Here is a 13,646-nt window from a genome sequence, read left to right as displayed (position 1 = left end):
AGAGAGACAGAGACAGACACTGGGCCTGGTTTGAGCTTCTGAAACCTTAAGGCTACACTTACTAATCTCAAGTAGTGCTATTCCTGATGACTAAACATGTAAATGTAGGAGTCTGTGGGGGCCATTCTTATCCAAAATACCACATCCTATTCCCTAGGACCCTTAGGCTTGTAGCTATATCATAATGCAAAAAAAAAAAAAAATGCAAAACAGTGTCACCAATGTTTAAAAATCCAAAGTTCAAAGTCTTTTCTGAGACTCAAGAAAAATTTTGTAACCCCTGTAAAATCAAAATCAAAAATCATGTCTCATACTTTCAACATACAGTGGCACATAAATATTATATTACAAAAGGAAATTAAAGGAGAGTAGTGAGAAAATACTGGACCAAAGGAACAAGAACCTTCAGGGCAATCTCCAAGTTCTGTATCTGCCCATCTGATGTCAAAATGCTCTTTGGATAGCCAACAGCTTTCAGGTTTGTTGACTGCAACATACTTCTCTCTCTTGGACTGTTCCATACCCTGTATCCAGCTCTCCTAGGTAGGGGTCCCACAACTTGACATTTTCAACATCTTGGGAGTTCTAGAGTAATCCAGGCTTCACTTTCACAGCTTCAAGCAATTGCCTCTCTAGGCTTCCATACAAGGACACCCTGGACACCTAGACTCATTGACTTTCCTTAGCTGCTGAGGGAGATTTCACAACCCCTTTCTTGTACTCTTGAATCTGAAGTAAGAACCATGGTGGCTAGAGCTGCCAAGTTCTGCTGCTTCTGGGCTTGGAACATGGTCCCCTCATTTAGTTATGTCTGCATCAGCTTCTGTTGTTGATGGGCTCCTTCACTTCTTTTTTTTTTTAAACTATTTATTTTATGTATATGAGAACAATGGCACCAGAAGAGGGCATCAAATCCCATTACAGATGGTTGTGAGCCACCATGTGGTTGCTGGGAATTGAATGCAGGATCTCTGGAAGAAAGTCGGTGTTCTTAACTGCTGAGCCACCTCTCCAGCCTGGTTCCTTCACTTCTTAAGCTTTTTCTTTAATTCCTTTTTACAATTTGAAGCTTAGTTGTTTGGTTGTCTTTCCCTGAGGTTAACATTTTCATTACCCTAGGTATCATTAGACTATTCTTCAAACTGCTTTATCTCCTTGAACATTGAACTTGGCTCCAACATTTCATTTCCTGATGCTCCCCTTTTCTCCTCAAGCTATAAATTTTCTATTTTTTCTCGCTCAGTTTGATCCTTTTTATTATAAATCTGCATAAGAGTGACCACAAATAACCAAGTGACAGTCTAAGCTATCTTGAAATTTCCACAGTTTAGCACTAGGCAGCTTTTTTGGACAATGAAAGCAGCCTCAGTCTTCTTCAAAATTACATAAGAATGGCTCCAGGTCCCTTATTGATACTATTTCCCTTTGAAGCCTCTTGAACTGGGCCCTGTAGTCCTCAGCAGCACTGCCTTCCGTGCTCTTATTTGGATGGCTCATTAAGCCTTGCTTAAAGCATCCAATCATTTTTCTAGTCCCCAATCCACCAAACAGTGTGGTCGGGCTTAACAGAGCAGTACCCCACTCCTGGTGCTAACCTGTTTTAGTCACTCTTCTACTGCTCTTAAGATACACTGTGACCATGGCAGCTCCACCTCCACATACTTCCTCCAGCAAGGGCACACCTCCTAATCCTCCTCATGGAGTGCCACTCCCTGATGACCAAGCATTCAAATACAGGAGCCTAATGGAGGCATTCTTTTTCTTTTTTAAAAATGTGCTTGGTGTTTTGCCTGCATATATGCATATATGTGAGGGTTCCAGGTGCCCTGGAACTGGAGTTACAAACAGTTGTGAACTGCCGTGTAGTTGCTGGGAATCGAACCTGGGACCTCTGGAAGAGCAGCCAGTGACTTAACCTCCAAGCCAGATAGATCTTCAGCCCCCTGTTTGGCCATTTTTATTTAAACCACTACACTTTGCATTTTTCCTTTGCTTTGCCAGTGCCTTATATCTTTACTGTTGAACTTTGTCAAAAGTCTTAGGTGCTAATTCTATTTTAATTTTGTTGTCCTTCAGTAACGTGGGCTAGTTTGGATCTACTGCCTTTCCTTATGTGATAGTCAGCTTTCTGTCTCTGAGATGAAATGTGTGAGAACCTCATCTAAAAGGAGAAGATGTTTATTTTGGTTTATGATTTCAGAGGCTTCAGTCTGTGATAACTTGACTCCATCAATTCCAGCTGAACCAAGACCAAACATGGTTCAGAATGTCCAGTAGAGCACAAATGCACCTCTTATGCTGACTTTGAAATAGAGAAAGTGAAAGAAAAGGGCCAGGGGCAAGAAGGATACCGGTCAGTGGACTGCCTCCATGACTGACAGTCTTCCCCAGCTAGATGCAGCTCCGACAGTTCCCCCTCTTCTTGACTCAGTTATGACCCCACTGGTGGACTATCCCTGTTGATCCAGCGACCTACTGAAAACTCTGCGCTACATTGAGGACCAAGTCTTGAACCTTTTGGGGAATAATTCAATAGTTTCAATCCAAATTATAATGTTTTGTTAATTTTAGAATCATTTTATTGAATTTCTAGATCTTCTTGATAATTTAGGTCTCTCTTTTTTTTTTTTTTTTTGGTTCTTTTTTGCGGAGCTGGGGACCGAACCCAGGGCCTTGCGCTTCCTAGGCAAGCGCTCTACCACTGAGCTAAATCCCCAACCCCAGGTCTCTTATTTTTTTAATTAGCATTTTATAGTTTCCCTCAGGTTGATTTTATATAGACTTTATTAGATTTATGTGTAACTATTCCATTTTAGATGTTCATGTAATTAGATCTATATTTTTTCTTTTTTGTTTTTTGTTTTTTTTAGACAGGGTCTTACTATGTATTCCTGGCTGCTGGCTGGCCTGGAGCTCACTATGTAGGCCAGGATGGATGAAAACTCCCAAAAATCAAGAATTAAAGACAAGGGCACCATATCCTGCTTAATTGTATTTTTAAAAAATTGCAGCCTATTTGTTACTGTCACCACTTGGTGGAGCTCTTCCATAAGTGAGAGCGTTGTAAAACAGCAAGCTCAAGGAAATTGTCACTAATTTGGGTTTGTCTTTAGGGTGGTTCAGAGGAACACTAAATCACATAGTAGATAGCAATAGAAAGTGTTGGCTGTATATTTTGATTTAAATTGTTAAAATATAATTGAAGGTTTGATATTTTCATAATTTTGTCACATTTCTAATGTTTCTATCCTGTTTTCCATAAATTTAATTTTTACTTTTGCATCTTCTGTGTTGCAATTTAAGAATATGTAACCTGAATTAATGAAGAAAATGAAAACTGATTATGATCCTAATTGTTCTAGAGATAAGAACCTACTTTAGAGATATTGTATTCCTTTCCTTACCTTTTTGTTTGTTTGTTTTTACAAAATTGGAATCAAATACAAATAATTTTGTAGTTTTTTCTCTCACTTAAACATTGTACCTTGGGCATTTTTTATGTGCTTGTACTATTCTTTGAAAATGTCTTCGGACTTGGTGTGATCCCATAATTCAGCTATAGCACTGTTTATTAGCCAATCTATTTTAAGATATTTAGGTGATTGCCACTGTTTTGGGGTATGTAAGTAGCTATTAGAACATCTGTTTTAAGGATCTTGGCCCAACTCCTCAGTAATCTTCACTGGATGAATTCTTAGCTGCACAGCTAAATATCTCAAAACATCCTAACAACGTATCGTTCAGTTGACACTATTCTAAGATTTAGCATTTGCAGAATCTGGTTTTTGAAAGGTTCTATTTTTTTAGTATTTGCAAAGTACATCCATTTCCTCCAGAAGTTTTACCTTTTTGTGAGTGATTGTTTTCACTGAGAAGTAGTTGCTTTTGTTCTAACAATTTTTTTTTTTTTTGGTTCTTTTTTTCGGAGCTGGGGACCGAACCCAGGGCCTTGCGCTTCCTAGGTAAGCGCTCTACCACTGAGCTAAATCCCCAGCCCCTGTTCTAACAATTTTTAAGTGTTGTTCTGGGCCCCCTTTAATAATTTTTAAGCTTTTTAAAAATTGTGTGTGTGTGTGTGTGTGTGTGTGTGTGTGTGTTTGTTTGTGCAGGAGTGCAGGTCCTCATGCAAGCTGGAGATCAGAGGTGGAGTCAGATCAACAGTTGTGAGCCACCTGATGTGGTGCCAAGAACTGATTGTGAATGTACATTGTAGTGTACATTTTGGACCGTTGATCTATCCTTCCAGCCTTCTTTTATAGTTTGCAAGTTCTTTATAAAAAGGTTTATGAAATTATAGCAAAACAAATAAACAAAAACAAGCCAGTTTTCAAGCTGATTGGAAATAAGTCCTGGAGCTTCCCAGAGCCTCTGTGCTACAAAGTAGCATGAGCCTAGGACCCTGTGTTTGTAGAGGATGGCAGTGCTGTGGAAGTGGGCGGGTGCTTATTAAAAGAAGGGTAGCAACCGGCTGGAGTTAAACACAGAGAGACAGAAAAGAGCTAAGAAAAAAAGGCTCATGGTGGTAGGTTAAAAGAGAAAAATTTAGATAGTGTGACTCTTCAACCATAGCATTAAAATAGAAATTAAAACTGAGTTAAAAGTATAGCATTTCCAGGGAAATTGACAGAAGTATCTTGGCTCAAATTCAATTAAAGGTCCAGAACCTTTAAAAGTATAGTAATCCAGATATTGTGGTGTTGGTAAAAAGACCAGTGGTAGGTAGATCAGTGGGGCAGAGTAGAGAGGCTGGAAATAGACCACATGCTTTGTCAGTTCATTTTCTAGAGATGTGCAAAGGTAATTCAGTAGAACAAGGCTATTCTTTTCAACAAATGAAGCTGGATATCTAGTTGTAAAAAATTCATTACAGGGTTTGAGGGATAGGATCAATGGGTAAAAGTGCTTGTTGCCACACTTGACAACTGGAGTTGGATCCTGGGACCCACGTGGTAAAGGAGAGGGCCAACTTCTGCCAAGTTGTACTCAAAGATTTTACCAGTATGATGTGGATTGCTATTAAAAATAAAAGAATTTATTTTCTCATAGTACTTAGAAAAATTAGTTTCCATGAACCTTAGACATATAATTCTAAAGTAGGACATAAAAGAAATCATTGTGAAACTGTTAAAGATAAGTTTCATAGATATCATACCTAAAAAATGAGCCATAAAAGAAAAAAAAAACAACAAATTAAGTAAAAATTTAAACACTCCTACTCATTGAGATACACCTTAAAGAAAATGAAAGGTTGGGATGAGTCAGTGGATAAAATGCTTACTATGTACACATGAAGACCCAAGTTCAGATTACCCATGCTCAAACTAATTCCAATGCTAGGAGAGGGCAGCAGCCGAGACTGGCCAGTGTGGGCTTCGTGACTAGCAGTCTAGCTGAGCAGCAAGCTTAAGGTTCAGTAAGAGATCCTGTGCAAAAAGATACAGTGGAGAGCAACTGAGTAACATAGCCCACAGTAGCCTCTAGCCTACACACACATGCGCGCGCGCGCACACACACACACACACACACACACACACACAAATGCAAAGTAGCCACAATGTATAATTCTGTGGTAGGGCTTTATTCTTATAAAATTTGAGACTTTTAGGGAAGGGCATGTGGCTCAGTGTTAGAGAGCCTGTTTGCCTAGTATGTATGAGACCTGGGTTTCAGTTTCCAGCATAACGCAAAACCCTTTTCTGGTGTTTAAAAAAATGGATAAGCAATATAATAAGTTTTATCATCTTTAGTTACTAAGATTATGAGAGTTTTCTTAGAAAAGACTGTAGTATCTTATAGGCAGGTATATCGGACAGAAACATAGACAACAAGGGGGACACCAACAGACATGCTGACATGGAAGGGAAAAGCTCCCAGGCCCCCAACCCTATATCAAATCTATAGGCAGCTAAAGAATGCTGAGGCAGGCTGAGGCTCTCAGGGAAGGTACACCAACTGGTTATCCAGTACCAGACAGTCAGTCCTAAAACATGCACTTACAAGTAAAGTACAAAATGAGGAGGTATTTATGTATTTAAGATCACATATAGGCGGGACTGGGGATTTAGCTCAGTGGTAGAGCGCTTACCTAGGAAGCACAAGGCCCTGGGTTCGGTCCCCAGCTCCGAAAAAAAAGAACCAAAAAAAAAATCACATATAGACACACACAAATACATATTTGCAACAACAGTTAATAGAAAAGAGACTATGAATTTGAAAGAGCAGGGGTGAGAGTACATGGACTAGGTTGAGGGAGAAAAGAGAAGGGGGAATGGTATAATTATAATCTCAAAAATTAAAGACTTAGGCAAAATTATTTTCTGAGACTTTATATTGTCATTGTAATGCTAAGTCAATATATATATATATATGTGTGTGTGTGTGTATAAATATTTCAGTTTCAGTAGGAGGACTATGTAACGGTTTCTGAATCAGATTTACCGAGTTAATATACTTACATTAAGCCGTATTGCTTTAAGGATGTAGTTCAAAAGTTGATGGAAATACATCCCTGTATAATGACAGCAGCTAGGATTCAAACCACAGCAGCAGGTGGGTGCTCTTGCCATCTCTGTAGTCAGTCCCCAGCACATCGCCTCTTGGTTTGGACAACTGCTTACTTAATTTCTGACATTAAATGAGTGTGTATCTTCTCTGGAGCTGTATGGAAGAGTCTGCTACCATCTCGTGTCTAGCTGTTTCTTTTTTTCTGGTGACTTTTTCTCAGTGTAATAATTTTTACTTATCTGTGTTGCTACATTTATTAGGGCTGTTTCTTTTTTGTTAGATAGCACCAGCTGCATAGTTCCATTGCAGTTTGGTTATTTCTGCTGGTTCTATTTCTGTTATATTTGCTTGGTTTCTAGTTTGAGATTATATTTATTAGCAGTGTTTTGATTTCTTCTGGGCATAAGTCCTGGGGATAGAGTTGCTAAGTGATATAGAAAGTGTATACTTAAATATATAAAAATTGTTTGTTATATTAATACAAAGTTAAATATTTCAAGTATATGCCATTATAAGAATTTAAAATTACATTTTTATGTTCAATGAGAAAATCATATGTAATTCAATTTTAACATGGTATCCAGTGTGCAGATGATTTAATAAAATACTTGAACCTTCTTATTTCTAGGAAGGATATATTCAGAAGAAGAAGGAACTCTGGGGCATCTGCATCTTCATTGCAGCAGTTGACCTGGATGAGATGCCATTCACTTTTACTGAGCTACAGAAAAGCATAGAAACCAGGTAAAAGCTCTGATGGAAAAGCCCTGGCTTAAAAAGGGCTTTGAATGTTTTAATATACTTTAAGAAATTGGTGGAAATGCTAAAATCACATTTAATATAATGGATTTGGGACAATAATGAATTTTAATTCTCTACTGGGTGGTTAAAGCTTATTTACTTTGGGCAGGTTGTTTTATTTTTTTTAAGGAATTTATTACTTTTATTTTATGTCTCTCTCTTTTTTTTTAAAGAATTTATCATTTTTTATTTTATGTTTCTCCTACAGGTAAGTATACCATGTGCAGTGCCTGAAGAGGCCAGGAGAGGGTATCAGAGCCCTTGGAACTGGACTTAGAGATATTGTCAGTCATCATACGGGTGCTAGAAACTGATCCCTGATCCTTTGTGTTCATGGGCACCCACACACATCCATACAAAAACAGGTGCATGCACGCGTGCACACACGCGCACAGAGACTTGGAAGTAAAAAAAAAAAATAAAAAAATATTTTAAAAATTAAGATGCCTGTTTTAAATTTAGATAAGATTTATTTATATTAAAGACTTATAAGTAGATGTTTTAATTACATAAAAACTACTACATACTCAGTATTGATAGACACTTGACCCAGGCATTTCTTAACATTTTTTTTTAGCTTTAAACGTATATTAATTTGTTCTCTAGTACTTTGTAGATTTTCATCTTAAACAAACTCACAGGACTTACACTATTTCCTTTGTAACATATTTACAAAATACAGCAGTAAATAATTTTACCAGATTGGTAAATAGATGCAGATCTTCAGTGAGTTTGTCTATAATTCAGTGTAATTAGTGTTTTAGTTACACTAAGTAGATGAAATTGCTACATTTTATAGCACTTTTTTTACCACCTTTGAATACAGTGTGGAAACAAAGGCTGTGTGTGTGCGCGCGCGCGTGTGTGTGTGTGTGTGTGCGCGTGTGCGCGTGTGCGCGCGTGTGTGTGTGTGTGTGTGCGCGTGTGCGCGTGTGCGCGCGTGTGTGTGTGTGTGTGTGTGTGTGTCATATAAATAGCACAAAGCATCAAGGGTTCACAAGAGTCAATGCCTCTAATACCTCAGGCACTGATTCCCCATCCCTTCTCTTAAATTACCCCTAGAAACAATTATTACAACAATTTAGTTTCCGTGGTGCTCAGTTCCTCTCAAGACAGGTGTTGGTGTTCCTTCATAAGCATGTGCACTACTCTGGTTGATTCTCTTTTTCTGATCCTACAAATTTACATGATGAACTCTTTTCTTCCTTTTCACTCACCCCTCTCTCTTTTCTTCTAATCAATACAGCCTAAGTAAATGTAAACCCAAGGCCCCATGAGAGAATGACGGTTCATTCTTTGACCAAAGTCCTTCATGTGTAACTGAACTTCAGCGTTTCTCACTAACTTCCTGAACTGTATTGCTAGTTCAGAGCAGTTCCAATCAGCACCTTGATCTCTGCTGTCTTCTGCCATTCCTGCATTCTTCTTCACTTTCCACATAGCTTACCAACACTGCTCTAACCCTCTTGTCATGAACATTTTTTAATATCCTCTGTCACTTGTCTTTTGCCTCCTGCTGATGAGCTCATACTCTTCTTTGGTGGGTTTGAGGTATAACCTTCTACTTGCCATGTGGGTCTCAAACTCCTGGCCATAAGTAATCTTTCTTAGACTCCCAGATGCTGGACTGTAGACAGGTATGTCTTATCTGGCTTTGCTTTGGACAGCCTATAATAGTTGTAATGACTATTCTTCACTCTACTTAGCTGCTTTTGTACAATTGTATATATAAAGTTAATTAGAAATTAATATATGAAGTCAAGTGTGATGGTGTAGGGCAAGCTGATCTCTGTGAGTTCAAGGCCAGACTGGTCTGCACAGCAAATTCCAGGTCAGCCAGGGATATGAAGTGAGACCTTGTGTGAAGAGTAGGAAGAAGAGATGATAATTGATATATGAGATCTATTTGATCAGTCTATCTTTTCTGCCTGATTGAAAAAATATATATTGAAGATTAATTTTTACAAAAAAACAATAAAAGAATTACTAGAAGTTGTTTAACAATTTAAAATTTTAGCAAGTTTTTAAAAATTTTCTTTTTCTAAATAGTCAATCATTAAGCTTTTGGTAAGACAAAGAATGTAAGTGTGTATATGACAAGGAAATGCCAAATGGTGAGAAAAGTTAGCAGGGCAAGGGGTGGTAGTGGTGAGGCATTGGCACGGGCAGAGCAGCCGATGGCTGTCTGGGATGCAGTGTCAGACCAAACAGGGTGTTTGGGCACTTAGTTTAGAGAAGTACTAGAGAGATGAGGAAGGCAGCCTGATGCGGAAGGAATGGGGAGCAGTGTGCAGTGTTGTTAGCCTGTCCTTGTTGGAGATTGAAAGGCTTTAGGGGTAGAAGATGGCTATTTGTTCAAAGAGTAAATAAGTGAGGACAGAGTTTCAAATATGAAAAATGGAAGTGCCAGAATGAACTATATGTTTTGAAAAAAACAACAGATACAAAAGACTGTTCAGTATTTGAGTACAATGTATTTCAGAAATCTGAAAGAATGTATTTTAAATGTTTTTGCTCTGCGCAAGTAATAAATATTTGAGATTTATATGTTTATTTTTGTTATACAGTATTTTATGTGTATGAAACCATCACATGCTACTCGCCTAAAATGTACAATTTTGGGGCTTTTATGCATCAATTAATAATAATTTTACTTAAAAAACCCATACATATATATTTAGAAACAAATATGCATATTTTAGGCCCTTGCTTTTCTTGTTTTTTTAACTTTAAATAGATATAGTCAGTGGTAGATAGATACTAGGGCATGGGTTGTTTCTAATAAAATGCAAAAACAAGTACAACCCTTCCAGAGAATATACAGTCATCTAGTGTAGAGTTGGCAGTCTTTTGAATTGAAGTGCACATGCTTTGAAAATGAAATAAAACAAATTTTGATAGCTACTCATGTACTCTTTTTCTATTTTTTGTAGTGTCTATAAATTCTTTGACTTATTAAAAGAAATTGATACCAGTACCAAAGTTGATAATGCTGTGTCAAGGCTATTGAAGAAGTACAATGTGTTATGTGCACTCTACAGCAAATTAGAACGGTAAGACAAGTTTTGTTAGCTTTGCACTTTCATTCTTTGTTTTTTATTTTTATTGATATTTTACTTCAATTTGGGAACTGTTTCATGTTTAATAGAAATATTAAGTATTATCCCCTAGCCTTATCTATTTTGTTATTATTTCTTTATTAATTCCTAGGTAATTGTATATCAATTTATAAACATTCTGAGTGTTTGCCCCAAATTAACCATTTTTATGTCATTTGCTTTTTCAGATTTTGAGCTCGCTTCTCATTTTGTCTTAGTAGAATAGTGATCTAAATTTTAACTTCTTCCAGCTTAGAAAGAAACCATATTGTCAGTAGAAGGTGTGAGACCAGTTACCAAGTTGTGATATGTGCTCCCAGTGGTGGCTGAGAAGGCTCCACCTGTGCTGTTCAACTAGAAAAGCCATGGCTAAGTTTGGCTTACAGTTTTTCATATTTTTATTGATTTTTTTTTTTGGAATTTCACATCATGTACCCCAAGCTTTCTCACTTCCCAGTTCTGCCCACTTTGGGACTTCCATCCCCCAAAAGAAGAAAAAGAATAAAAGAAAACAAGGAAGTCCAGTTCGTGTTGCCCATATACTTACTGAAGTATGGTCAAACTACTGGTGGGTTTCAAGTTAGAGAAAACTGAGTCCTTCCCTAGCCATACCACCATCAGAAGCAATCAATTCTTGTAGAAGAATTTTAATCCAACAACATGGCTGCTCTGACAAGAGATCACATTAAAGATACGATCCAGCTGGAATCTGTTAGTCTACAACTTTGATCCCTCTGGCTTGAATACAGACACTTGTTTAGTATACACCTTTAATTCCAAACAATAACATCTAACTGAGAAGCAGACAAAGTAACAAATCAGAGAAAGATTTGACAGAATGAGTCAGAGATAGGATATGCCCAACTCGGGAGAACAGCCAGGAAGGAGAGGCTACTTAAAGAGCAGGGAGGGAGAGAGAATAGTTGTGGAGTTCAGAGGCAGTCTTTCCAAGCAGAGCATCTTCTCGTTTTTCATAAGACTATGGCTCCAAATATGAAAAAGTTCAAAGATTTCTGTCATGATATTATTTAGATGTCTGAAAATTAGAAACAAGCTCTTCATAGCTGGATTTTAAATATAATTATAATCAAGCAATTATAAGCTAGTTTTGGTGAGGAATAACAGTGTGAAGAAGTACTTGTTAAATATATAAATCAGAGTATACTATGATTGTGACAGTGCAAAGGGGGAAAATCCAAGCCTCTAGTACATAGCATGAAATGACTCAAATGAAGCTTGCTATAATTGTAGTAGAGGTTTCTTATCTATGATAGACAAAGTAAGTAAAAATTTCTCTGAACCAGTTGCTAAAAAAATTCTGGTGGGTTCAGGAGATGGCTCTGTGGTTAAGATGCTTACTGCTTGTGCAGAATTCCACTCCCAGCACCTACTTCAGGTGGCTCACAACTGCCTGTAACTTCAGCTTCTGGTCTCTGAATGATACTTGCACAGACATGTGCTAAGCAAACACATACACACACATAAATAAAAATGAAATGAGTCTTTAAGAGCAAAAAAAATACTATACAAATCAGTCCTTTAAAAAAAGACCATCAGGGGGTTGGGGATTTAGCTCAGTGGTAGAGCGCTTGGCAAGTGCAAGGCCCTGGGTTCGGTCCTCAGCTCCAAAAAAAAAAAAAAAAAAAAAAAATACCATCAGATTATTGAGGGCTAGGAATGACTTGGGGTACAGTGTTTACTGTTTCCTGCTGTAGTAATTTTATTCTATTTTTGTTATTAAAATAAAATTACACTCAAGAAGAAGAAAGACCAAAGTGTGGATGCTTCAGTCCTTCTTAGAAGGGGGAACACAATACTCACAGGAGGAAATAAAGAGACAAAGTGTGGAGCAGAGACTGAAGGAAAGGCCATCCAGAGACTGCCCTACCTGAGGATCCATTCCATATACATACAGCCACCAAACCCAGTCACTATTGCTGATGGCCAAGAAGTACTTGCTGACAGGAGCCTGATATAGCTGTCTCCTAAGAGGTTCTGCCAGAACCTGACAAATACAGAGGCGGATGCTTGCAGCCAACCATTAGACTGAGAACGGGATCCCCAATGGAGTTAGAGAAAGGACTGAGGTAGCTGAGGGGGTTTGCAACCCCATAGGAAGAACAATATCAACTGACCAGACACCCCAGCGCTCCCAGGGACTAAATCACCCCAAGAGTACACATGGAGGGACCCATGGCTCCAACTGCATATGTAATAGAGAATGGCCTTGTTGGGCACCAATGGCAAGAAAGGCCCTTGGTCCTACAAGGCTGGATGCTCCAGTATAGGGGAATGCCAGGGCAGGGAGGCAGGAGGGAGTGGGTGGGTGGGGGAGTACCCTCATAGAAGAAAGGGGAGTGGGAAGATGGGATGGGGGTTTCCAGAGGGGAAACCAGGAAGGGGGGTAACATTTGAAATGTAGATAAAGAAAACATCCAGTAAAAAAAAGTGGGAAAAAAAGAGAAATATATATAATTACACCATTTCTCCCAATTCCCTTTTATTCCTCCCATGCCTCCCCTCCCTTCACACACTGTGTTCCTGCTTCCTTTTAAATCTGGCACCTCGTTTTCTTCGTTGTTGTTGTTGTTACATGCATATGCGTAAACCTGTAATTATAACCTGCTGAGTCTGTTTTAGTGTTTCTTGTGTGTATATGACTTAAAGGCTAACCATTTGGTATTGGATAATCAATTAATGAGCTTTGCCTTGGGAGATAGGTTATTCTTCCTGCTCTTCTCCTCCCTTAATTACCTGTTATTTATCTAGGGTGAGGCCTTGTGAGTTCCCTCCCATTTGGTATAATAGTTTTGATTGGATACTTCCAAGTAGTTTTACTTTTTATCTGATATTAATACTCTGCTTTGATATCAGCTTCTGTTTTCAGGAATTTGTTTGTTTATTCTACTTTCCTCTGATATAGTCTACTTGATATCCTGGTAGTTGAGAGAGAGGGAAGAAAGGGAATAATCTCATATGCAATTTTTAGGCCTTAGAGAATATTCTGTTTACGTGGTTTACCACTTTTTTTTTCTCTAAATAGAGGAGTGGACAATAGGTAAGCCATTAAGCTGACATTTTTCTCCTTATATTTATATTAATCTTAAGACTACTAAATCTTAAGAATATTCTATGTCTGTATTTTGAAGAATAATTTTAAGTATTTGGAAGGGCAGAAAGAAATTTATAGAGAATTGATTAAGTTGCATAAAGACAGAAAAGACTGTTGCAGCTACTAGATAT

The 13,646-nt window shown here is 38.0% G+C and overlaps 1 protein-coding gene across 4 annotated transcripts in view; it reads left to right on the top strand.

The window, feature by feature from the left end:
• Rb1 (RB transcriptional corepressor 1) overlaps nucleotides 1-13,646 on the top strand; it is a 131,528-nt gene that overhangs the window by 16,749 nt on the left and 101,133 nt on the right. For all 4 annotated transcript variants that reach the window (XM_087584953.1, NM_017045.2, XM_087584956.1 and 1 more), the window contains 2 exon segments: nucleotides 7,133-7,248; nucleotides 10,239-10,358. In XM_087584953.1, the coding sequence (XP_087441079.1) occupies nucleotides 7,205-7,248; nucleotides 10,239-10,358 (164 nt within the window). In that variant the 5' untranslated portion in view covers nucleotides 7,133-7,204.

Source organism: Rattus norvegicus, chromosome 15 (genome assembly GCF_021556685.1).
Source record: "Rattus norvegicus strain SHRSP/BbbUtx chromosome 15, alternate assembly SHRSP_T2T, whole genome shotgun sequence".
NCBI lineage: Eukaryota > Metazoa > Chordata > Mammalia > Rodentia > Muridae > Rattus > Rattus norvegicus.
Note: the sequence above shows the minus strand (reverse complement) of the source record. Positions and strands in the feature narration are given on the sequence as shown.